The 24,062-nt window shown below is 45.3% G+C and overlaps 1 protein-coding gene across 4 annotated transcripts in view; it reads left to right on the forward strand.

Moving 5' to 3' along the window:
* The window catches only part of Lrrc28 (leucine rich repeat containing 28), a 124,301-nt gene extending 101,847 nt beyond the window's left edge, over window positions 1–22,454 (forward strand). For 3 of the 4 annotated variants that reach the window (XM_040730476.1, XM_040730481.1, XM_040730483.1), the window contains 3 exons: window positions 3,004–3,179; window positions 5,110–5,269; window positions 22,132–22,454. In XM_040730476.1, the coding sequence (XP_040586410.1) occupies window positions 3,004–3,179; window positions 5,110–5,269; window positions 22,132–22,204 (409 nt within the window). In that variant the 3' untranslated portion in view covers window positions 22,205–22,454. The remainder of the gene's footprint in view (window positions 1–3,003; window positions 3,180–5,109; window positions 5,270–22,131) is intronic. The other variant, XM_040730489.1, reaches the window with a different exon arrangement.
* The last annotated feature ends 1,608 nt before the right edge of the window (window positions 22,455–24,062 follow it).

The raw sequence follows: 24,062 nt of genomic DNA on the forward strand, positions 1-24,062 counted from the left end.
TTAGAACAACCCTCCTGACAATCAGAAGAGTTAGATGCTGTGAGGAAGTGGGGAGGGGCTGCTGGGTGAAGAAAATGGCGGATGCATGAAACAGCGGGGGAGAACTCAGGGTGGGGAAAGACGGTATCTCCAAAAGTGACCAGATGGAAGTATTTCATTGTGTACGACAAAGATTTGCCAATATGAAAGGCTCTAAGAATTGATTTTTTAATTCAGTTGAACAATAAGCAAAAAGTGTGAATGGGTAGGTCACAGAAGAGGACTATGATGACCAGCAAGCATCTCCAAGGTTGACAAACTCAGAAACGAAGCTGTTGATTTTCATCAGTAAGGACTGAAGTGATCGGTACCTCAGTTATGATTATGGAAGCAAGTACTAGCATTACCATCTTTGGATAGTACAATTTAAAACCTCATGTATTTATATCGTTGTTGCCATAGCTAGATGTTTCCATTTGGGGAACAGGATCTTCAGTCATGAAAATGTCTATACATATGATGTGTTACTTTTATTGTGGCCTCATGTGGTGATAGGAGGGGAAACTGAAAAACCTGAGATGAACATAGTGAATAATACTGCAGTCATACATACTCCGAACATCCCGCGGTTGTTTGAATGGTTCCTCTAGTTATGGCTTGATGGCCCACATGTTTATCTAAAGGGTAGAACATTATAGTGTTACGTGAGCCCATTTGGTTAATGGGTGGGGGGAGCAAAAGAAAGGCTATGTCACTCCCCCCCCATGAGCATAGAGAGAGAGAAAACTGAAGACCACCAAAACAGCATTGGGACCGACTTAGACACTGGAGGTAGGGTTTGAAGATGGAAGCCTAGAAAGAAAAAATCATTCCCTTTTTCTCCATTTTTTAATATTGTTTGACTCATGGCAATAAGTTATGTTGTTTTTTACAATTTGAATTTATAAATTAGATTGCTTTTGAAATAACCTTTTAAAAAGACTCCTGGCTAAAATACCAGAGCTCATGTGATCAGATGAACAAAGCCAACTCTTTTGAAAGAGACATCACTAAGTGGAAACAGTCCAGTCCATCTCATGTTCCTCTGCTTCTGAAATATTATGTAACTTCTCTTTAAAACAGATCAGCCCCCTCCAAATTATCAGTAGTTAGAAGGTATGAATTATTTGCTTTTACAACTTGCTGAGAAGGCCACTGGTTTCTTGCCTAACTAGCCATTCCATACCCCTTCTTGTCCCGTTTCTTTGTCCTAATAACTTCCTCAGTGCTGTTTCCTTTTGTGTCTTTAGTTTCTTTGCCTCTTTGTAATCAGTCTCTTCTCTGTCGTTTGCTAGACAGTTCAGAGAGAGACATCCAATAGTCTTTGCCATGAATTACAACCATCTGGTTTCAGCTTACATTTCTGGCCCACCCTCCCACAACCTGGGTTTCTTTTTCCCCTGAAACCAATGGACACCCTTAGTTAGTCTTCAGGCTCTGATGCTGCAATCGCAGCCACTCTTCACTCCATGGGCATGCGTAGTCTACCAGCCTTCATTCCTGCTGAAACCAGAAGCTGGAAGACAAAGTGAACCCTTCTGAATCTACCCCCAACAGTCCCATGTACAGACTCATTCAGCTCCTCCTCCACCCCAGCCATGGAAGGACTGCAGTGTAACTGTGCTGGATAACTGTTTTCCAGTGGGATGAAGGAATGAATTTGTAATGAACAAAGGAACCCAAAGCTTCTGGCTTCCTGTGCCCAATGTGTCCTTGCCTTCTCCAGCTAGAGTCAAAGATACCGACTCAGTAGTTCTAGTTAGCTTTTCTGCCGCTCTGATAAAAAGACACTCTGACCAAAGGCAACTTAGGGAGAAAGGGATTGATTTGTCTTATACTTCTAGATCACATTTCATCACTGAGAGAAGTCAGAGCAGAAACTGAAGCCATGGAGGAATGCTGAGTACTGGCTTGTTCACTGTACAGCGCAGGACCACCTGCCTACAGTGAGTTAGTCCCTCCCACATCAGTCATCAGTTGAGACACTCTCACAGACCTGGCCACAGACCAGTCAGATCTGAGCTGTTCTTACGTCGAATCCCCTCAGATGAGTCTAGGCCGTGTAAAGTCCACAGCTAAACTAACTAGGACGGTGGTATTCAAGGGACTGCCTTTGTTAATTTTTGCCATTGAAGAAGAAAGGAATTGAGGATTTCTGGTGCCTAATGGTGACAAAGTTAGGGTTAGGTTAGAGCAACCCTGCAGCAAATAGCAGGAAACAGAGCACGGCTCCCCAGCCGCCACCCACCCTGCCGTGGAGAAGGGATGGCGGTGTATACCACAGCATATGTGGAGGTCTGGGGACAACTTCTAATGCTGCCTTCCACCTAGCTTGAGATAGTCTTGTCGTCGCTGCTACATAGCCAGGCTGGCTGGCCTGCCATCTTCCGGCAAGCCCGGTATTTCCATCTCCCATCTCTTGGTAGGGACACACTTGGGTTACAGATGTCAGTGTTCCTGTGCATTCAAACCCAGGTTGTGAGGCTTTCAGAGCAAGCACTTTGCCTGCTTAGACATCTCTCCAGCTCTTCCTCCACTCCTGAAAGCCTGGCATGGTAGTGTAGTCTGTAACCCCAGCACTTAGGAGGCAGAAGCAGGAGGATATCTGCAAGTTCCAGGCCAGTCTCATTGATGCAGTGAATTTCCTGTACCATGAGACTCTGTCTGAAGAAAGCAAAATCAACATGAAGGCTTCTGGCAACATAAACTTAGAGAGGGCGGTAAGATGGGGGGAAGCAGAGCTTACACAGCAAACTCTGAGGAAGGCTACTACAGAGGCGACCTTGCTGGAAGTGATGCCGCTGCACTCCAGCTGCTGTTGTCTCTGAGCCAGGAATGAGTCGAGAGCCTGGGTTAGCATCTGCTCACTTTGAAAGGAAGCTGACAGCTCAGCCACCGTGAATTGTCACATACCTGCGAAGGCCTTGTGAGCTGGCCCACAACTGTACCTCATGGCTGATGCCACCGTGTTGTGTCTTTATGCAGCTGTGGCGTCACCATCCAGGTGTCTGAGATGAAGCTGCTGTCCTTTTCATCTGGGCAGCTGACTGTCTTCCTCCCAGCCGAGGTGAAGGCCATCGGCACAGAGGATGACCATGTCCTGCCTCTGCAGGAGCTGGCCATGAGGAGTCTCTACCACACCTATCACAGGGTTCCGAAAGGTACGTACACGGGCCTTCTCTTCTGTCTCAGTCAGGAAACGAACACTTGGCTTTTATCCTGTTTTGCTTTTCATCTTAAATTTTGCTATTGTGACCATGACAGCATACACATTTCACACCAAAGTTACAGTTTTAACCCAGTATGCAGTTCCTGGTGCTAGTATACTAGTGGTCTTCCTGTCTTAGCCTCCCGTGAGGCTGGTCTGGTTATATGTCCTCTTCTTTTCAAAGTTTAAGTAGTTTTAGCACTGGTTCCTTTGGCACCCCATGCAAACACACAGAAGCATTCACTAAAATGTGGTTTTCTTTGCGACGGACAGCAGTTCCCAGAGAAACTGTTTTAAGTTAGAGGAACTGGGGTGTGCAGGTGTGTTTGCTTAAAGTGAAAGGCTGGCGGTAGGGAAGCAGTCTTCCCCCCAAGAGCTAGTCTTGCCTTTCTGTCTCCTAGTTCCCAGCAAATGTAAGGTGAAGAAATACGAGAAGCCTTTGGCAGCACTACCAAGCAGGCCAGTGCTTGTTTTGGAAAGGGCCTCGCCGTATGTAGACTGTAGAGGTGTTGCTGGTATATATCTGAGGTGCCTCTAGACAGCACTGGGCAGTGGTATATCATGCACGATGCTCTGAGACCATTTCCAGTGCCAACAGAAAGGGAGGGAGAAAAGGAAGCCAACACAAATAAACTAACGACCAGAATAGTCTGAGTAAGAAAATGTATTTCATACTTGAAAATTTTTATTTATGTGTATATCTGTGTGTGAGTACATGTATGGAGTGGGGGGGTTCCCATGGAAGCCAGAACATGGCATCACATTCCCCCACACTTGATATGGGTGCTGGGACTCAAATTCAGTCCACTCTTGGAGTTTCAAGTGTTCTTAACTACTGAGCCAACCTCATGTCATGTGTTAAAGCTGCTAAATGCTTTGTCTTTACATTTGGGGAGGGGTCGTGGAGTTGAACAGAAACAATTAACTATCTAGTTAGTCCAGAACTAAGCTGTTTAAAAAATGTATTTATGGAGAGTGTGTGTGTGTGTGTACATGAGTCTACACATGCATGCACATGAACAATGTTCATGTGGAGGTCAGAAGGTAAGTTGGAGAAGTGTTATTTACTTATATATAAATTATAGTTTTCTAAGTGGGTATTGTTCGTTCTAGGCAGATCTAAAAGGCCAGAGAGACAGTTTCTGTCTCCTTGCCAAGAGTAGCTGGTAAACTTGAGATTCCTCCTCGTTTTGAGCATCCTCCCTCCATTGCGTGTTTATGTGAGTGTTGAATGCTGTATAAACCTGTGTCGAGGTGGCCTGGGTGGCTGAGATGGTTTGCTTAAACGTGTTCTTTGTGGCCCACACCAGGCTGGGGAGGAGAGTTCACTGTTTTTGTTCATGAGAATGAAAAAGGGAGAGCTGGGCTTCCTGATTTTTCATTCATCTCTTGACTTCCAGCATCTGATAGTTTTCAATAATTAGCCTTTTCATAATTTAGCTTTCATTGGCATTTAATTGTCCAAGGGCCTGATAGCTTCAGGGAGAACTTAATGGGAGTTGGCGAGCGCCTTCAGACCATCCTCCTTCAATTCTCTGACTTATGAAAGCCTGCAAAGCCCACTCTGCGTAGATGGATGCCTTTTTGATCCTTGTTCCTAAAGACTATTTGATCCAATTCTTTCCTTGCCTCTGCCTCGGGACAGCTTCTAGCTGCTCTTAAAAGACTGGATTTTCATTTTGCCTTAGTATCAAAAATATAAAAAAATCTTTCATTTCCTAATAATGTTAGATTTTTATTGAATACCTATCAGATAACAGAATTTTCAACTTTACCTTTAACTATTTGAACTTATTTGGTAACAAAGAGATATATTTTCAAATGTCTAGTTTAAGGAAATGGGATTTTTCAGTCATGTGCCTGATTTTTCTCTTGTGTTCCAGATCTGAACTTTTTGTCTCCAATCTCATTACCCAGAAGTCTCCTGGAGCTGCTGCACTGCCCCCTGGGGCACTGTCACCGGTGTAGTGAGCCCATGTTTACCTTCGTCTATCCCAAGCTCTTCCCCTTGAGAGAGACACCGATGGCAGGCCTGCACCAGGGGTAATCAAGCCTAAGTGGGCACTAGGGTTTACACCTGGGCTGGGGGTACAGCATGGGAGTGAGGGAGTCTGCAGCTTGAAGGGACTAAGTCAGTGGTCTCAACCTGTGGGTCACAACCTCCTTGGCTGGATTGAACAACCCTTTCACAGAGGTCACCTAAGACCACTGGAAAACAGATATTTACAATTCATAACAGTTATGAAATAGCAATAAAAATCATTTTATGGTTGGGGGCTCACGACAGCATGAGGTTGCAGCATTAGGAAGACTGAGAGCCACTGGGCTAAATGAAAAGTGCTCATTTTCACTACTGCAAGGAAGCCTGACTGTCCTCCTTAGTGGCGCTTTGGGCCATGTACAGAACACAGCAAAGGTGAGCATGTTGTTTGGAGCAGCTCATGGTTCCAGCTCAACCCTAAGTGCAGGGGGTGGGGGACAGCCTTTGATAAGGAGAGCTCAGCCCTGGTGTTCACTGGCATACCCGGAAGCATGTGGCCACGCTACGCACACACATGCTTGTTTCTGTTCTGAACCTAACACTTCCAACAGCATTCCCATGCCACTCTGTGTTTCTTGGCAGAATGCCTTAAATTCATGAAGAATGTTCACTAAGTAAAATGCAGAGCCGGCACTGTTACTTAGGGGAAGACAGTGAAAGGTAGGAGAGCACTGGAAAATCCCCATGTGCCTGCCCTTGGCTTGTGGGTTTTCTAATTCGATGTTCTTCTCTTTTATTGAGACAGGGTCTCCTATTAGCCCAGCCCAGCATGGATCCAGCTGTATAGGAGAGAATAGCCCTATCCTCCTACCTCTCCTTCCAAAATGCTGGGGTTGCAGGCATGTACCTCCACATGCAGCCTAAGTTTGAGTCCATTAAAGCTAGGAAGGAGGAAAACAGTATGGCGTCTCGCTTGTCTGTGGAGTTTCCAGATGGTTGTTGGTGCCAGCAAGCATTTCCATTGTGATCATTTCTGTTTGAGACAGAATCTTGTTATGAAACAACCCAGGCTGGCCTCAAACATGGGGTTCTTTCTGCCTCAGCCTCCCGAGGGATGATGGGCTCACAGGTGGGTGCCACCACACCCAGAATTGTTGGCGTCATTTTATAGACCCTTTCCAAGGTCTTCCACTCTCCTCTTCTCTTCTTCCCTGCATTCTGTTCCCTGTCTTTCTTTTCTCCCAGGCCAGCCTCTCGGAAGCCCACAGCCTTGTGGGTATTCTAGGCAAAATTCAGTACCCCCAGCCCTGTTTTTGTTTCTCAATCTGTGTGGGATAGGAGATAGACAGCAAAGACGATGCATGAGATCTTGGGCCGCTTGCCAGGCTTCCCCGAGCCCCAGAGCGGGGACAGGGGAGTCTGCATAGTTGGCCATGCTTAGGATCAGCATATAGGAAGGCAAACACCTGGCACATGATAGTTACTCAGCAAACCTCCTCTATGTCTCTGCCTGCTCCTACCCCAAGCTATGCTCAAGTTTTCCTTGCACTGAATATAATCCTATTTGTTATGCTTTAGGTTCCTGTTTGACCACTTTTGTATGTTTTGATGTTTTCTGCATACAGAAGCTCAACTTTGAACCTTTTTAATTTGATGCTTGTTCTGGGAAAAACAAACAAACCCCCAGTTCAAGCGCGTACTGTTTGTTTCACTCTACACAATGTGGTGTTCGAGGGGTTTCTGCTTGCGGCACCAGTTGTCTGACACTGTCTACCTGGACATGGTAGACGATCCCTCAGGCTGAGGCGCAGGCTCCCAGGCTATCCATCCCATCTAGGTACCACTCAGAAGCCCAGCCAGCTTTACTGTGCTTCTAACCGGTGGGCACACCCTGGGGCTCCCAGAGTCCCTTCTTTGGGTTCAGTTAATTTACTTGAGCGACTCAGAGAACCCAGGGAAGTATTTAAACCAACCTGTTGAAAAGACCATCACAAAGGGTGGGTATGCAGGATACTCAGAAGAGGCCTGGGGAAGAAGTATGGAGTGCCCTGCCCTCCCCCCCCGTATGCCAACCTCCCGGAATCCCCATGCATCCAGCTATCTGAACACTCCTGAACTTGTCCTGTGGGCTTTTGTGGGAACTTCATTGTGTGGTCTGATTGCTGGTAGACCAGGTGTGGGAACCCAGGGGGGAGTGTCTTTCTAAAGCGTTCTTCTTGGCCTCCCTGTGCACGTGTTCTTCTTCCCTCTAGGATATGTGCAGGACCCTTCTGGAATGAGGAGGGTTTTAAGACTTTGGGAACTGCTATCGGACAAGATCAGATCACTGTTTTATGGCCAGCTGTAAGACAGAGAAGTGGGAGGAAATTAGCATATTTTTGGTTTGCCTAGGGAAGAAACTTCTGAGGAAGGAATCATGAACCAAACCAATAGCAACATATAATTGATATGTGTTTATGTATGTGTATGTATATATCACAGATTATTTCTAATATTAGGTGTTCACATAACCAAACCTAATGGGATTGCATTTAAGTTAAAGAGGACAGGGAATTAGTACAGGATTAGGTTAACAAAGTAGACCAATCTATGAGAGCAGAAGCATGACATGGTCAAGTGCACAGCCCTGATTCTAACACCTCCACCTGAGAGATGGAGCTGGGGCAAATAGTTGACCATCTCTAGAATGAGGATGGTATGTTCTGAGCCTCATCGTTGTGAAGAATCAGTCCCATCTACTTGAAGATCACAGGGCAGTGTGATGAGTAGTGAGTCTTGGTGTATCTATTGCCGTAGCTTAGGGACGTGCCCTTCTTACTTTATTGAGTAGTGAGTCTTGGTGTATCTATTGCTGTAGCTTAGGGACGTGCCCCTCTTACTTTTTTGGGTCTTTAGCAAGTGATCTTCATTTTAGCAGCTTGTCAGAGAAAACTCTTATTTACTCGTCCAGCTGCAGTTAGAAGTCCTCATGCATCATTGCTACACAGTTTCCTAGAAGACACCTCCTTAGTGCGCACACAAGGCTGGGCCAGTGTGTTCTGAGTGCCCACTACTAATGGACTCTTATCATAGAAGTCACTGAAATAAAGTTTGGGCAACTTAGTCATGATTCCATTTATGACTACTAATTTCCCTGCTTCAACCTAGAAATCTCAGTGTGGATGTAATAGTGTGGCTATAAAGACGAGCTTAGGTGGGGTGCCTCTTTGCTGAGCAGAACCCGGGCCTTGTTTAAGCAGGAATGAAGCACCATGGCATCAGCATGGGTTTCTGGCGGTTAATGCTGGGGTCTGAAGTAGAGAGTCTGAGGCTTTCCTCCTATCCAGCAGCCACCTGCACACCTCTGCCCATTGCCGGGGACTCTGTGTCAGGAGTGTGGGCTTTGCTCCTGTAGTCTTTCTTTTGTAACTGACGCCCGCATGCTTAAATTTCCAGCTTATTGTTAGAAACAAATATTTTCAATACCATAAACTAGAAAAGGTTTAAACAATATTATTTTGAAGTTTTCTGATGTGTTCAGTTTAGTTTACATTGAAATGATGTATTTTATCAGCCAGGATCTCAATTCATGTAGACATCTGGCATTACTTTAAAAGAGAGCACATTGACTATTCTCTCAAAATATTAATGTCCATAGAAGTGTTAGTTTCTTCTTAAATTAAACAAAGTAACAATATTTCACATACGCTATAAATATTAAACATTCAAATATGTAACAGGGAAGAACAGCTAGTAAATTCATGGCTCTGGATGCTATAGAAAACAACTTTTCATTCCCAGAACTTTATCATTTGTTTATTAAAATGGAGGAGTTGCACTTAATATATCATTTATCAGACTATAGCACACATCTGGCTTTTTGAAAGCATGAAAGGACCTCCCATGTTACGTTTCCTAACAGGAAGGTGACTACCCCATTTTCAAGGTGGTGTTAGTTCACTGGTATGAACAGTTGGCACACACTAGCCAGTCTTACAACTGTATTGTTTCAGGTCTAGAGACAAGATGTCACCACAGTTGAGTCTTTCCGGGCCCTTGAAAGGAGGATCTTAGCTGGGCGTTGGCGGCGCACGCCTTTAATCCCAGCACTCTGGAGGCAGAAGCAGGCGGATCTCTGTGAGTTCGAGGCCAGCCTGGTCTGCAGAGCAAACTCCAGGACAGCCTCCAAAACCAAAACGAAAAAGAAAGAAGGAAAGAAAGAAAGGAAGGGAGGAGGGAGGGAGGGAGGGAGGGAGGGAGGGAGGGAGAGAGAGAGAGAGAGAGAGAGAGAGAGAGAGAGAGAGAGAGAGAGAGAGAGAGAGAGAAAGAAAGAAAGAAAGAAAGAAAGAAAGAAAGAAAGAAAGAAAGAAAGAAGGATCTTCTTGGTCCAGGCCTCTCTCCTTGGGCTTTGCATGGCTGTCTCGTCCCTGTTTGTACTCCCATGATCCTCCCTCTGTACTTATTTGCCTCTTTGAATGGCCCCCTTTTATGAGAACACCAGTCACCATGGATCCAGTCCTACCCTAGTGACCTTAACTTAATTATTACATGTACAAGGCAGTTTCCAAATAAGGTTTCTGTGCTAGTCAGCTCAGACTGCTGTAGCCAAATACTGTGATCAGGTGACTTGAATCACAGAAATTATTTCCTTACAATTCTGAAGAGTAGAAGTCACTAATCAGTGTGCCTGTATGTTTGGGTTCTGGTGAAGCCTCCCTTCCTGACTTGCAGACAGCCAGTTTCTTACTGAGAGAGAGAAAAGACATCATTAGCTATCCGGCGCCTCCTCCAAGGGCACTAACCATGTCAGGGTTCCACTCTCATGATGTCATTTAAATATCCCCCAAAGACACAAGTCAGTCCCGCGGTAGTCACACTCTGAGATCCTAGCAGATGGGACCACTATAAGGAATTTAGGAAAGAAAAACTGTACTTAAAATAACTTCTAGCCCATCTGAGATTTTAAAAAAACAAACAAACTGGAAGCTTCACTTCTTTTTTTATAAACAGTTTAAAGGTTTTCACAATTTCATGTGTGTGTGTACATGTGTATACTGTACTTTGATCATATACTCTTCTGTGAGCCTCTTAACCCCTCTCTCCACATCCAACCCCCATGTTAATGTCAGTGTGTGTGTGTGTGTGTGTGTGTGTGTGTGTGTCCCCTACTGCTTTTAGTTGGGATTCCTTGTATGAACATGAGTGGGGGGCTATTTACTGGAGGAAGGACAACTTAACAATGGCTATACCACCTTAAAATGTGATTCCCTGTTTGCCAGTGGCATCATTCCTCAGGGAGGTGTGGGGTTTCAAAAGCCCCTCCCCAGTCGGTGATGGAATTTTGAAGGACTCAGTCTTGTGCAGACTTAACCACCGGTGCTGTGAGCTCATGGGCGCAGCCACTAAAGACAGTGTGTTTCATAGCAGCCTTTCCTGACTTCTGGCTCTCATATTCCTTCCATGCCTTCTTCCACAATGCTCCCTTAAGCCTTCAGATAGTTGCATGGATACTCCATTTAGGGCTTGGCTCCCAAGGAGCTTCTTCTCTGTACCTTGACCAATTATAAGTCTCTGCTAACCATTTCCCATTGGAAGAAGAAGCTTCTCTGACCTCGGCTGAAAGTGACACTGATCTAAGGATATTTAAACATGTTTAGAGACAATGTGACAGTATGTGACCTCCTCTTTGGGTTTGGCTCATAGCTCAGGGAATCACTTGTTCTTACCTGTTCATTACCAAGGATATTACAGAGATTCCTGATGAGCTGCCAGAGGGGGAACTGCACAGGGCCAGGCATGTGGGAAGTGTCCCAAACCACCATGCCCTCTGAGATACTGTGCCCTCCACTACTGTGTGCTGGGCCATCTGGAAGCACTCCAAACCCAGCTCTCTGAATTCTGATATTCTTCAGAGATGTAATAGATTCAATCATTGGCTACCGGGAACCAACTCCACTCAGCACTTAAGTTCCCCCCCAGATGATGGGATGGGGCAGAAGGTGGGAACTATGTAATTGTGCATTGGGGGTACCAGGCAGGCTATTAGCATGCAGAAGATTCCAAATGATTTAGGATTGTTATTAGGAAAGGAACTCGAAGACCTCGTGTAGTTCCAGAGTGTTACCCCGAATGCACAGTCCATCCCTTTCTCACAGAATAACTCACTGCATCCCAGTTGTAAAAGCCTTCTCCTTCAGCACCAGTGATTTTGGGATTTTGTTTTCTGTAAGCTAAGCTAGCCTCCATAGTCCTGGGATTACAGACAAGAGCTACCGTGCCCACCCAGACATAAGCCCCACACCTCTTGACTCCTGGTTTTGACAAGAGAAGTCAAAAATATATACCGGAGAAAGACGCCATCATTAACAAGAGGTGCTAGGTCCATATGTATGACCCTGCACAAAATCTAACCCTAAATGGATCCAGGACTCAACCTAAGGCTAATAGCCTGTATCTGATGGAAGAGAAAGTTAAATAACCTTGAGCTCAGTGGCGCAGGGAAAGACTTTGTGAGCAGGTACCCAAGAGCAACAATGAAGGTGGCCTGGTGAACCTGAAAACCTTCTGTATGACTAGGGACACCATTGTTCAGGCAAAGTGGCAGGCTACAGGATGGGAAAATCTTTACCAATTATACATCCAACAGAGGGCTAACATCTAAAATAGAAAACTAAAACTGAGCATCAAGAAAACGACCCAATTTAGGAAAGTGGGTACACAGCTAGACAGAGTTCTCAAGATGAAACACAAATGGCTGAGGAACACTTGAAGGAAACGCTCAACACCTTGCGCATCAACCCCTAAGTGCAAGTTCTTGCCTTTAATTGTTTAAATTAGGTATGGGCGAGACTTAGACTGTAACTTCTTCTGGCCAGAACCCCTTTGCTTCTACACACAGGAAGCAGAGAGTGTCTCCTTTGCCACTCGGTGATGTGGGGTACACGGTCCCACTTAAAATGGGAGAACTTCGAAAGAAAAAAGAGGTCCCAGTTAATAACAAGGTCATTCCCCCAGGGGCTCCATGCTCTCCCGGTCTTCTCAGTCCTCCAGCAAGATGGCCCCACCCCTCAGGCCTGGTAAGCCAAAGAATTGAGATGGCCCCACCTCAGGCTGATTCTTTCCTTCAAGTATAGCATGCTTGCTGCCAAGATAGCTCTTGAGCCCATTCTGACCCACGGGACCAAACATCTTGCAGTCTTCCTCCATTTTGCTTTCTTTGTCCTGTCCAGACCAAAGTGGCAGCATTTCTGCTGAAGTGACCCACAGTCACACACCTGATCTCTTTGCTCAAGCTTGTACCGACACCATACTCACCATTTTGTTCAAGAAAGCTGTGAGAATTTCCCACATCGTCGAGGTCTGCTTCATGGTTGCTTAGCAATTCATTCCCCTGCGTGCTTTCTCTCCCCCTGCATCTCACTGTAAGCAACAAGAAGTCGGCTCGTGGCTGACTCTCCGCTCCTTCACGGGAGCACCCTGAGTGCTGCCTTCTGCTAGCATAGTGTTCATGACGGCTTTGTATCCCTTAGACAGTAAAAACGCCCTCAGTAGCCCCTGTCATTCCTCACCACTTTCTCCTCTGTTTCTCTGAATAGACTTTTTCTATCCAGCCTCTACCTGTTACCCATTGCGGGCACCATTTCCACATTCCCCGGTGTTTGTTGCAGCAAACTGTAGCAGTCACTGTAGCAAGTTCTCAGAGAGATTTTCTTTTTCCTGTCAGAACGAGAAAGGAAGAGAGAGAAAGGTTGACTGATTCAAGGACAGTTGTTATGGAACAGTCTTTTTGCACAATGTGAAGATGTGTCTTTGCTAAGGTGCTTTCTGGTTAGTTTAATAAAAAGGACCGATTGGCCAGTGGCTAGGCAGTATTTTCAGCACAGAGAGAATGCTGGGAAGAAGGGCGGAGTCTCCGGAGTTGTAAGGAGTCCTGAGGGGCTGCTACTCAGAGCCGCAGGGTGGGCTGAGAGGAGAAACTCACAGGACTTGATGCTGGAGGGTAGCAGCCAGGAGACGCAGGCTATCCCTTATCTTGGGGAGAATGCCGTCTACACCTCTGCTTTTAGGATTAATGGGAAGAGGCTCACCTACCTTATGGTAGGGGTGATCTGCTTAACTCAGTCTGCTCATTTAAATATTATTCGCATCTAAAAACAATAACCATGACAACATTGAGACTGATTTGCCTAAACAATTGGGACCTACAGCCTAAGCAATTTGGCATAAAAGCAGCTGTTACAGGTTCTAAAAGGTCTCACTTAAATCACCAGTGTTCAGAAACACTGCCAGCATGGCCCTTCCCATAATGCCGAGTTCAGTTTGTTGTTATTGTTGTTGTTTTGTTTTTGTAGCAGATAGTACAAAGTGCATTGGCTTTGGGTGGTTAATAGCTCTGCTTTTGTGCAGTTGGGCCCTGAGGGTACCGTGGAAAGAGCTGGCACCATGAGCTCCAGCTTAGGAGAATGGTAACCTGTATACATCTCTTCACACTGGATGACAGTCTAGGGCGCCTCCTTGCTCAGCTATTGCTAAGTTGAATCGTATGCCTCAGCATCTCCCTGTGGTCCCATGTAACTGTAATCCTCACTTTATGAGGCCCCAGCTTCGCGGTGGAGCTGAAATGTGAACCGTAACAGTCAGCCTCCAACTCTGTATTTTAACCACTGTATTGTACAGTGGGAATACTGTACAATAGTGCTCAAGATATGAAACCAGTATTCCCTACTCTGAGAAAGATGCTTTTGGAATACACACGTGTAGCTGGGCAGGGTGGCACACGCCTTTAATCCCAGCACTCAGGAGGCAGAAGCAGGCGGATCTCTGAGTTTGAGGACAGCCTGGTCTACAAAGCGAGTTCCAGGACAGCCAGGGCTGTTAACACAAAAAAACCCTGTCTTGGAAAAAAAATAGAAAATATATGCACATGTATATGCATATCTGAATACATTTCAGTCCATGCTCTAAAAATTCTGGAAGGATGTCAGTTCAACTGCTTCTGTGGCGAGCCTTGGAGGGAGGAATTGGGGATTGTGAGGTTTGAGGTCAGGAGGTTTCATGTTCTTGCAACAAGATACCAGAGGCAGGGTGTTTTGTGCATTTTTTTTTTTTTGGTTTTTATGAGACAGGGTTTCTCTGTATTGTTTTGGAGGCTGTCTGTCCAGCCTGGCCTCGAACTCACAGAGATCCGCCTGCCTCTGCCTCCCGAGTGCTGGGATTAAAGGCAGCATTTTTAATTTTCAACCCTATATACACTCAGAGGATTGTTTTTATGGTTCTGCAAAAACATTTGAAGTTAAGTGTGTGTGTGTGTGTGTGTGAGTGTGTGTGTGTGTGTGTGAGAGTGTGTGTGTGTATGAGAGTGTGTGTGTATGAGAGTGTGTGTGTGTATGAGAGTGTGTGTGTGTATGAGAGTGTGTGTGTGTGTGTGAGAGTGTGTGTGTGTATGAGAGTGTGTGTGTGTATGAGAGTGTGTGTGTGTGTGTGAGAGTGTGTGTGTGTGTGTATGTGTGTGGAGAGAGAGACAGACAGAGACAGAGAGAGAGAGAAACCTAAGCAGGGCCCGTAGGGGCTCCCAGACACTGAAGCAGCAGTCATGGAGCCTGTACGGCTCTGAGCTATCCTCTGCATATGCCTCATGGCTGTTAGCTTGGTGTTCTTGTGGGACTCCTAGCAGTGAGAGTGGGGGTATCTCTGACCCTTTGCCTGCTCTTGGGACCCTTTCCCTCTACTGGGTTGCCTTGTCCAGCCTTGGTCTGAGGGTATGTGCCTCGTGTAACTTGTTACGCCATGTTTGGTAGATATCCCTGGGAGGACTGCTCGGTTTAGAAGGGAAACAGAGGAATAGATCTATGGGGTGGGGTGGAAGGGGTACTATGATCAAGATTGTAGGAGAGAATAAAACAATTACATTAAAGAAAGAAGATTGGTCATAGCAAAATGTGTGTGTGTGTGTGTGTGTGTGTGTGGTATGTGTGGATGTCGGTTCACATGTGCCACGTGTATGTGGAGGTCAGAGCACATCTCTGTGAAGTTGGTTCTCTCACCTTGACACGGGCTCCAGGATTTGAACTCAGGTCTCCAGTCCGGCATAGCAAGCACCTTTATCTACTTAGCTGTCTTCCTGGCTCTAACAAAAGAACAAAAATCTGATTAATCAGAATGTTTTAGTGTGCATAAAAGTATGCATGTTATCTGAACTTTGTCCATGAGCATGAATAAATGTTTATGGGTGTGTGCATGTCACATATAAATAATTGTATATTTCTAGAAAAGTCTTGTCACAGTTTACCGAAGAAGACAGAATTCTGTAAAAATTGATGATTTAGAAATTGAAACTTCCTAATTTCTAAACTGTCAGCAGGCACTGATCTCTGGGAGAATTACTCTCATGTTAGTTAGTCCTGAGCATCTCAGGAAACTCAGCCTTTTGTGCATTGACTTATGCGCCACCAGGGCCTGTGGCTCTGCTCAGGCTGCTGTCAAGCTGGAGCAGCAGGCTCTGCTTCCTAGAGGGAGTTCGAGTCTCTCCTCTCCAGCCAGAGAGTGCACCTGGGGATCGGGACCTGCTGATGGGTGTGTAGACCTGCCTGGGTCTGACGATTTCCTCTCAACTTTCAGAACAGTGTGATATTCCCTTCTCCTGATTGTAAGTGGTTTACTTTTTAATAATCTCTTCCATACAGTTCTTTCCTGGTTTGACCTTTCCTTGCCTTCTCTTTTATTCATATCACCTCCTTCTATGAAGTCAAGTGATATCGGTAATACATTGTTTGCATGGATGCTTGTTTGTTTGTTTTTTCTTCTTCTAAGAGAAGCATATTTGTTGACACTCTCTTAAGGTAGCTCATAAAATATCCCACAAGAAAAATGCTCTTCAACAGATATGTATGTTTGTTTTGTTTTTATCCCCCCCCCCCAGTATTGGGACGGAACCTAGGGCCTCTCATGTGCTAGGCGAGTGCTGGACCACTGAGCCAGATCCCCAGCCCTGTTTCCGTATTGCGCTTTGAGGCCGGGCCTCCTAAGTTGCCCAGACTGGCATTGAGCTTGCTGTTCTCCTGCTCAGCCTTCTGGGTAGCTGGGATCACAGATCTGTGTCACCACCCCAGCAGTTCTTTCTTGTTTCTTTTTTATTGCATTATTCGGGAATTACTGATAGACCACCTAGTATCTGCTGTGTTCTGTATGGGAATATACTGGAACCAAATCACCTACTTCTTCTCACTCCTGGGGCCTGGGGCAGCCTCTGGTCCTGCACAGGGATGCTCTGGTGAGAACGTCTCTAATGACGCAAAAGTGATGGATGTTTAAGATGGGCTGTTTGCTAGGTGACTCTTCCTCAAGTTATGTGCGTGGGATTTCGTCCTATCAGCTCTGATAAATATTATTTTCCTTTTGGCTTGAATCTGTGTAATGAGTCAATGATATGCTTTTTATTTTTAATCAGGAAACACATTTACAAGAGAAAATCTCACATTTCTCACGATGCCTGTGGGCTCCAGTTTGTGCCAGCAGCATTGTGATTTGTCTCCTCAGGAATCCCCGTAGCTCTGTATTTTAAAACTAGCTCAAATGCTCTTTCTTCTGCCTCAGCTGTAAATACACGCAGATTCTGAGTATGTAGACTACCTTGTGGCCTTGTAAAACTTGTCGGTCGCTTTTCCTGACTGGAGCTTTTGCCTAGCTCAGATACTCCCCTAAAACCCTGGAGCACACACACCCTCGATATGGTGGTAGTGGCGGTGGACTCACCAGCAGACCTGTGACAACTCTGCCCCAATACAGTAAACAGACACAGCCAGCTGCTGCTGGGGCTCTCAGAAGTGGAGATGTGTGCAGCCTTGCCATGTCCTGGTAGCGCCGGTAGACACCTCCCGGTCACTCTCCCTGCCGGGCCCAGGCCTTCACAGACTCAGCTGCTTAGAAGCTTAGAAGCTTAACTTGTAAAAGCTTGGTGGTTACAGTATGAAGGATAGTGTCCTTGGTATGAAGGAGCTGACTAACCAGTGGGCGGAGAGCTGCCTCTGGTTCAGTGTGTACTGCTTTCTCAGAGGACCTGAGTCTGGTTCCCAGCACCCATGATGAGCAGCTCACAGCCACCGGTAACTCCATCTCCAGAGGCATCCAGCGCCTCCGGCCTCTGAGGACATCTGCAACTTACATGCACCTGTCTACACACCAGCACACACACACAATTAAAACTAAAATAAACCTTACAGGGAAGAGTCAGCTAAGTCTCCAAAGTGCATTATAAGCTTAAGATCTTTTGTCTCTGAAACCACTTTTCTTGTGACTTATACAAATGTATATATTCTAATGTTGAACAAAAATAGCTAGGGCTAGGGTTCCAACTGACTTTATTTATTCAGAAGGTCAGGGACATAGCTCAGTAGTAGAGTGCTTGCCTAGCATGTGTGAGTCCCTGGATTCGACCACCCCTAGTACTATCAAAGAGTGGGGAGCAGAGATAAACAATTAGAAGGAAAATATCTAACAGGAAGCTTATGTATTTCCTGAGTTAAGAAAAACAATTCCAGCCAGGCTCGGTGGTTCCAGACAAAGGAGTATCTGAGGCAGGAGGATTGCAAGTCCAGCGTCTTCTGGGCTGTGGAGTAAGTTCAAGGCCAGCCTGGAAACATAGTAAGGAAAAAGACCATGTCTCAGTGTGAAAATAAAAAGACAGCTGGAAACAGCTCGGTGGCAGAGTGCTTGCCTAGCCGTGCCTTGCTAGGCACAATCAGCTCCTAGTACCACGGAAGGGAGCACAGCAAAGCCAACTTCCCTTATTGCGTTTTCACTTTTTAAAAGATTGGTCTGTTTCGTTTTGTTTGGTTATGTTTGTTTTATGGGTTTTCTTTGAAGACAATGTCTCACTGCTAACCTGAAACTTGCTCTGTAGCCCAGGCTAGCCTTGAACTTGTAATGGTGCCACCTAACCTAGCAAACCCCTAACAGACATGCCCAGGGGTTTGTTTCCTTGGTTCTGCATCCTGTTGACTGACAGTTGAGGTCTTCCATCCCTGTTACACTCATGAAGCTTCTCTGGGATTCTGATCCCTTTCAGCTAGCACCAAACTGCAGCTGTAACAGCAGACTTAATGCAGGTAGAGTGACAACTCTATTTTACTCTTCCCTTGGAAGTTGTTTGGGCCTGGGTTTTTTGTTTGTTTGTTTTGGCTTTTGTTTTTTAGCTTGTTGTTGCTCCGATTGGTTGGCTGGTTGGTTGGTTTTTGTCTTCAAAATCCCTTTTTTTGGATTTTCTATGAGAATTGCATTTATCCTATAGATCAATTTGTACAATTGATATCTTTGCAGTACCAGATTTTCTAATGAATGCAGTATATCCCCACTGATTGAGGCTTTTGCTCTTTTTTCTTTTATCAGCATCTTATGATTGTCAGCATATAAGCCCTGAAATGCTTTGTTTATATCCAAACATTTCATTTTCTTTTTGTCGTCATAAATGGTATTTTACTCCAGTTTCCATGTGTTTATTGTTTGTATAAAGAGATATACTTTGTTTTTGCAATTGTCTTGTATGCAATAGCTTACTAGGTTTTTTTATTTTTTGTAGATTACATGGAATTTTCTGCATAGATAATTATGTCTTACCATCTGCCAATAAATAATATCCTCCCTTCTGTTTACCTTTTTTCTTCCTTTATTACAGTGGTTATAATTTCTAGTACTGTGCTGTGGTTTTGAGAGTAACTCCTTGCCTTTCTTGCCATCAGCTTAGGGAAAAAGCATTTGCTCTTTCATTGCTAAGTAGAATGGTAATACCATTTACTTTTAAATACATTCTTTTTAGTAGATTGAAGATTCCCTATGTTTGTACTCTGAAAAAATTCTTAAGGGTGAAAGATGTATTTGTCAAATGCCTTGTCCATCTTTCCTTTTAAGATTTATTTATTTTACTTAATGTGTGTGACTGTTGACCTGCATTATGTGTGTGCACCATGTACATACCTGTTGAATGCCATATGGACCTAGAGTGACATATGGTTGTGAACCACCATGTGGGTGCTGGGAGTTGAACCCAGGTGCTCTGCAAGAGCAACCATGTTTTTAACCTCTGAGCCATCTCTCCAGCCCCCCACCCCCGCCCACCTGCTCTCCTTCCCTCCTTCCCTCCCTCCCTCCCTCCCTCTCTCCCCCACTTCCTCTCTCTCTTTCTAGGTACAGGGTCTTATTCTGCAGTCCTAGCTGGCCTGAAACTCACTATGTAGCCTAAGCTAGCCTCTAACTCATGACAGTCCTCCAGTCTTGTCCTCCCAGTTCTAGGAGTCTGAGCATGAACCACTACTCCCAGCTCAAATACCATTTGTAAGTATCAATAAGTCATGTGATTTTCCTTACTTAGCTTGTTGATACATTGATTTGTTCAAATATTCAGCCACCTTGCATATCCAGAGTGACTCTCACTTGAGATATATATATATATATATATATATATATATATATATATACACACATACATATATACACACATACATACACACACACTTTTTGATGTTACTTCTTGCTGGAGCTTTGGATTTTGATTGTTCAATTCCTGTTTGATTTAGGAGTGAAGATAATATCTTTTAAATTACAAATGGAGCTTCATCAATGGTCATAGGTTTCCATGGGCTGTCTACTTCATCTTGGCTGAGTTTAGTTTTGGATATTTGTGATCTTCAAGACAATGATCTTCTCTGTTGACAAGTTTATGTATTCAAAATGGTCATAGTGTCCTTTACACCTTTTTAGTAGCTGTGAGAGCTGTAATGAATAGTTCTGATTTCATTTCCAGAAGAATTTGTGTGCCATCTCTGTCTTGTTAAGGGCTTTAAACTGTTGACCTTAGTCTAAGAGACGATTTTTATCCCCTGCTTCTTTTTCTTTCTGTTCCTTCTGCTTGCTTCCCTATGGCATTCCATCTCTCTAAGCCTTACTCCCTCTAAAGTCTAACAGGGAGTTCTGCTCATCATCTCACTGAGTCCATGCATTTGCAGTTCACTCCCTGATGGTCTAGTAACACATTAAACCCTGAGACTTAGGTAAAGCACCCTTGTTGGCCACGTCCAACCATCTGCTTGGTTTCTTTGATTGGTGTTCTTAGAATCCAGGTCTCATGTGCTCTCCAGGTTTTCACTGGGACAATGTGGTACTCCTTCAGTATGTGTGTTACCTCCCGGGAGCTACTCTTGTTGTGATCTCTGGATGATGCTAGAATTTTACTCTTTATAGCCCTACAGGCCCTGAGTATTGGTGGTGACAGTGAGTCCTGCCTGAAAGGCACTTTCTTTTCAGACCGTCACCCTATGTGAAGCTTTTGAACCATGTTTGTGTAAAAGAACACCAATTTTCTTAGAAGGTGGACAGATTTCATTTCCAGTATGAAGAAATCTCTAGAAGCTCAAGGTTCTTTGATTGGTTCTGTCCAAAGCCCCAAGTTCCTGTCCTCTCCAAACAGAACCTTTGCCTTAAGATACTTTACATAGTCACCTTTTCCCAGAGTTGAGCAATAGTTGGTGCACGTATGTGACAAGTGGAGTTGGGCTCCCCAGCACCCACATAGAGCTGTGTTGGCATAGCAACCTGTCTGTAACCCTAGCCCCCGGAAGTCAGAGATGGAATTCCAGGGCAAGCCGAGTAGCTAGGTTCCAATGAGAAACCCTGCCTTGGTATAGAAGGTGGAAAGATGAGGGAAGAGGTACAGTGTCACCCTCTGGATGCATAGTCATGCATCCCATACACATTCTAACAGACATCCACACTGCACACACTTACACATACAAGAAGTCAAGATCCCTTTACCTGGTATGTGAGCTGCTATGCCCTGTATTTGGGCTTCAGCTGTGTTCTTCATCTCATGAGAAAATGACTCCTTTAGGATCACCACAGAGACTCTGGCTGGGTCTTGATCTGAGATTAGAAGACACTAAACATATCTGGGTTTTGTTTAGTTGTTTGTTTGGTTGGTTTTTAATTTTCTCCTGTCAGAAAAGGCCATCTCACCCCCACAGACTTTGAACTCACCATGATTCCAACCACTTGCTCTCCCAGAGCTTGCCGTTCACTGTCCTTCTGTCTGACACATATGATCAGTCATGCAACTTCAAAGTTAGTCTGTGGAGGTTACTTTCCAGGACCACAGAGAAAGGCCGGGGTATAAGTGCTGAGCAGTCAGCACAGGCTGTCCTGTGAAAACAATAGACTACTCTCCCCTCAGCAGAGGATGACTCTGGGTAGGAGGAGAAGGCCTCCCAGAGCCTGCCCTGTCCAGAGCGTGAGGAGCCCCAGGGAACTCGTGACTCATTGTGCAAAGGTGCCCAGCAAGTGTTTGAGAAGAGCATCTCTGTTATGTAAGGCCTCTGAGTCACACAAGCAGATCGTGAATTACTTCTGTGAGCAGTCTGGGTGAATGTGCTAGTGGGTAAGCTCCTTCCCAGGTCATACTTAATCTCTGCGCCGTGTGTGTATGTTTTACAGCTAAATGTGGTGCTTTCTTATTTTCTTTTGCTATTTCTGTTGTTGTTTTGAGACAGTATCTGACTCTGTAGCCCAGGCTGCCCTGGCACTCACAGCAGTCCTCCTGCCTCAGCCTTCCAGGTACTGGGAATAGAATATGAAACACTGTACTTAACTGTGACTTGTATAATGTACTTCAAATTCTTTGATTGCCCTGTTGGCTTTAAAAGGCCGAAAGGCTTTTCCCTTAGCTGTTAACAATGGCGAGTCATCCAGACTCCACTGCTGGTGGGAGCATACATGCACACACATGCCTTACCAGCTGCCTGGGTTCAGCCTGAAAAGGGCATCTCACATCTCACGTTTCTATAATGCAGCCTGCTGTTCCTGCCTCGTCACTCCTCCTAACAAAGAGAGACTGTCTCCGGTGGGGAAGAGCCAGATGCCCACTCCTGAGCTAACAGTGCTTCTCTCTCCCTCCATCCCCCAGGAGGACAACTGTTGGCTTCGTGGCTTACTGCTGCTCCACCCAGTGTCTGCAGACTTTTGACCTGCTGAGTTGATAAACACTCAAGAGCCTTAGGAGCACTGCCAGCTGACCCTGCAGCCGCCTGCTGTCGCCCCGCACGTGTGGCAGGGCCAGGAGAGTCCAGCCAGGCAGATGGAACAGACCCTTCCATCCCGTCCAGTCCTGTCCTGTCCAGTGTGGGGCGGGAGGCATGCTGAACTCTCTGGAAATGTCCCGATTGGGCTTCACAACTGAAAGGCCTTCACCCTTTTCCTCAAGTTGGAATATATCCTCCCCCGAATTAAGGACATTTTGTCTGCTGTGTTTTTCTTTTTATATGAGTGTCTCATACATAAACTATGTAGTCAGATGAGCTTCCCCACATCTAATTTAAAGCGAGTTGCAGCTCCCTGAAGAACTCTTAACTTGATAATAGAACCAAATTAACTGTTGGCCGACATACCTTCGGTGATGATCCTCCTGTCTTTCCCCAGAGGATGATTCCCCTGGAGATTATCCTCCAGGCTTCTCCATTGGAAATTTGTCAGCTTCTACAGTCTCAGGAACCCCTATGGCCTCAGCAGTCCTGCACAGCAGGGCGGGGTGCCCAGGCTGGCGCAGAAGGCCCCAGAGCACACACCCTCTGGAAAGTTCCTGCCTTATTTCTAAGTTTTGCAACCTATGAAGACATTTTTTTTGGGCGGGGGGAGAGGGATGTAAAAACAAAAAATGTAGATACTAATTAAATGCACTCATGTTCTAAACTACAACAGGAAAACAAGTTTTGAAATGTTTGGGTTTTTTGCTAAGATCTTCTATAGAATTGGCAAATTTGAGTCTCCCCTGATCCTCCACTGTGGGTGTGACTTCGTGGTATTTACCCATACGTGAAATCATCTTCATTTTGATTCTGAATTCTCACTAGGAAAACAGAAGTGAACAAGTCCACACTCCACCTCCAGCTTTTGCAAAGCCCACGAGCTTGCCTTGCAGAGAGACACGCTCTTTGTGGGGGAGTCGCTGGTTTCATCTGCTTTGAAAGGATGGCATTTTAATCTGCTTTGCTTCCAGATGTTCATCTGGTTGCTGTGCAGGGGTTCTTCTTGGGGGGGGGAGTTTTATGTCTTAGTGGTATAACTTATATAAGACAAGGTTGAAAGGAGAAGCAAGAAGAAGGGTTGCTTGGTGGAAAAGCTATTTCCAAAAAATGTGGTTGATGACATTTTATTAGCCAGCCTAACTGTAATTCTAGGCTCTCACAGTGCCAAAAATCCTACATAGTTCCTGACAAACGTGTGATCTCTTTGCAGTCACACCACCTGCTGCCCAAAAAGCAGACTCTCCTAGTAATGGCAGAGGCAGAAAAGGACCATGCTTGCCAACTGTATCGTCACTGTTCCTACTTCCTCCCGTCCCTTTCAGAACTTGGTCTGCTCAGCCTTCGCATTTCAAAGGCCCAGAGTATAAGAGGAACCGAGGGTCTGGATCAAATGTGCCACTCCTTTCATCCTTAGAATAATGGAAGTTTGAGTATCACCCCTATATGTATATAAGTTAGAGTGAGAAAATGTGACCTGAAACTTCGCATATGTGTTTGGCTTAAGTAACTGCTACACCACATGAGTGACAGTAAATACATCTTTCCGTTTCACCCTCGGCTGTCATGTCTTAAGACCCTGATACTCAGGAACTCTCACTGAGGTAATAAGGTGTGGAATACTTTTGTTTTAACATGCTCAAATTTTTGCAGAGGTGTTTATACTCCAGACATCTTCTCTTAGTTAGGAACTGCAGTGTGCTGAACACCAGCAGTGGGCTGGGCACACAGCCTCTAGGCTGTCAGTCTTAATCTTGGGTGCAGCCTGGGCGTATTGATGAGAAAGAGAACTTAGAAGGTGGTTTCCCTGGCGCTG

Source organism: Mesocricetus auratus, unplaced genomic scaffold (genome assembly GCF_017639785.1).
Source record: "Mesocricetus auratus isolate SY011 unplaced genomic scaffold, BCM_Maur_2.0 Super-Scaffold_4256, whole genome shotgun sequence".
NCBI classification, from domain to species: domain Eukaryota; kingdom Metazoa; phylum Chordata; class Mammalia; order Rodentia; family Cricetidae; genus Mesocricetus; species Mesocricetus auratus.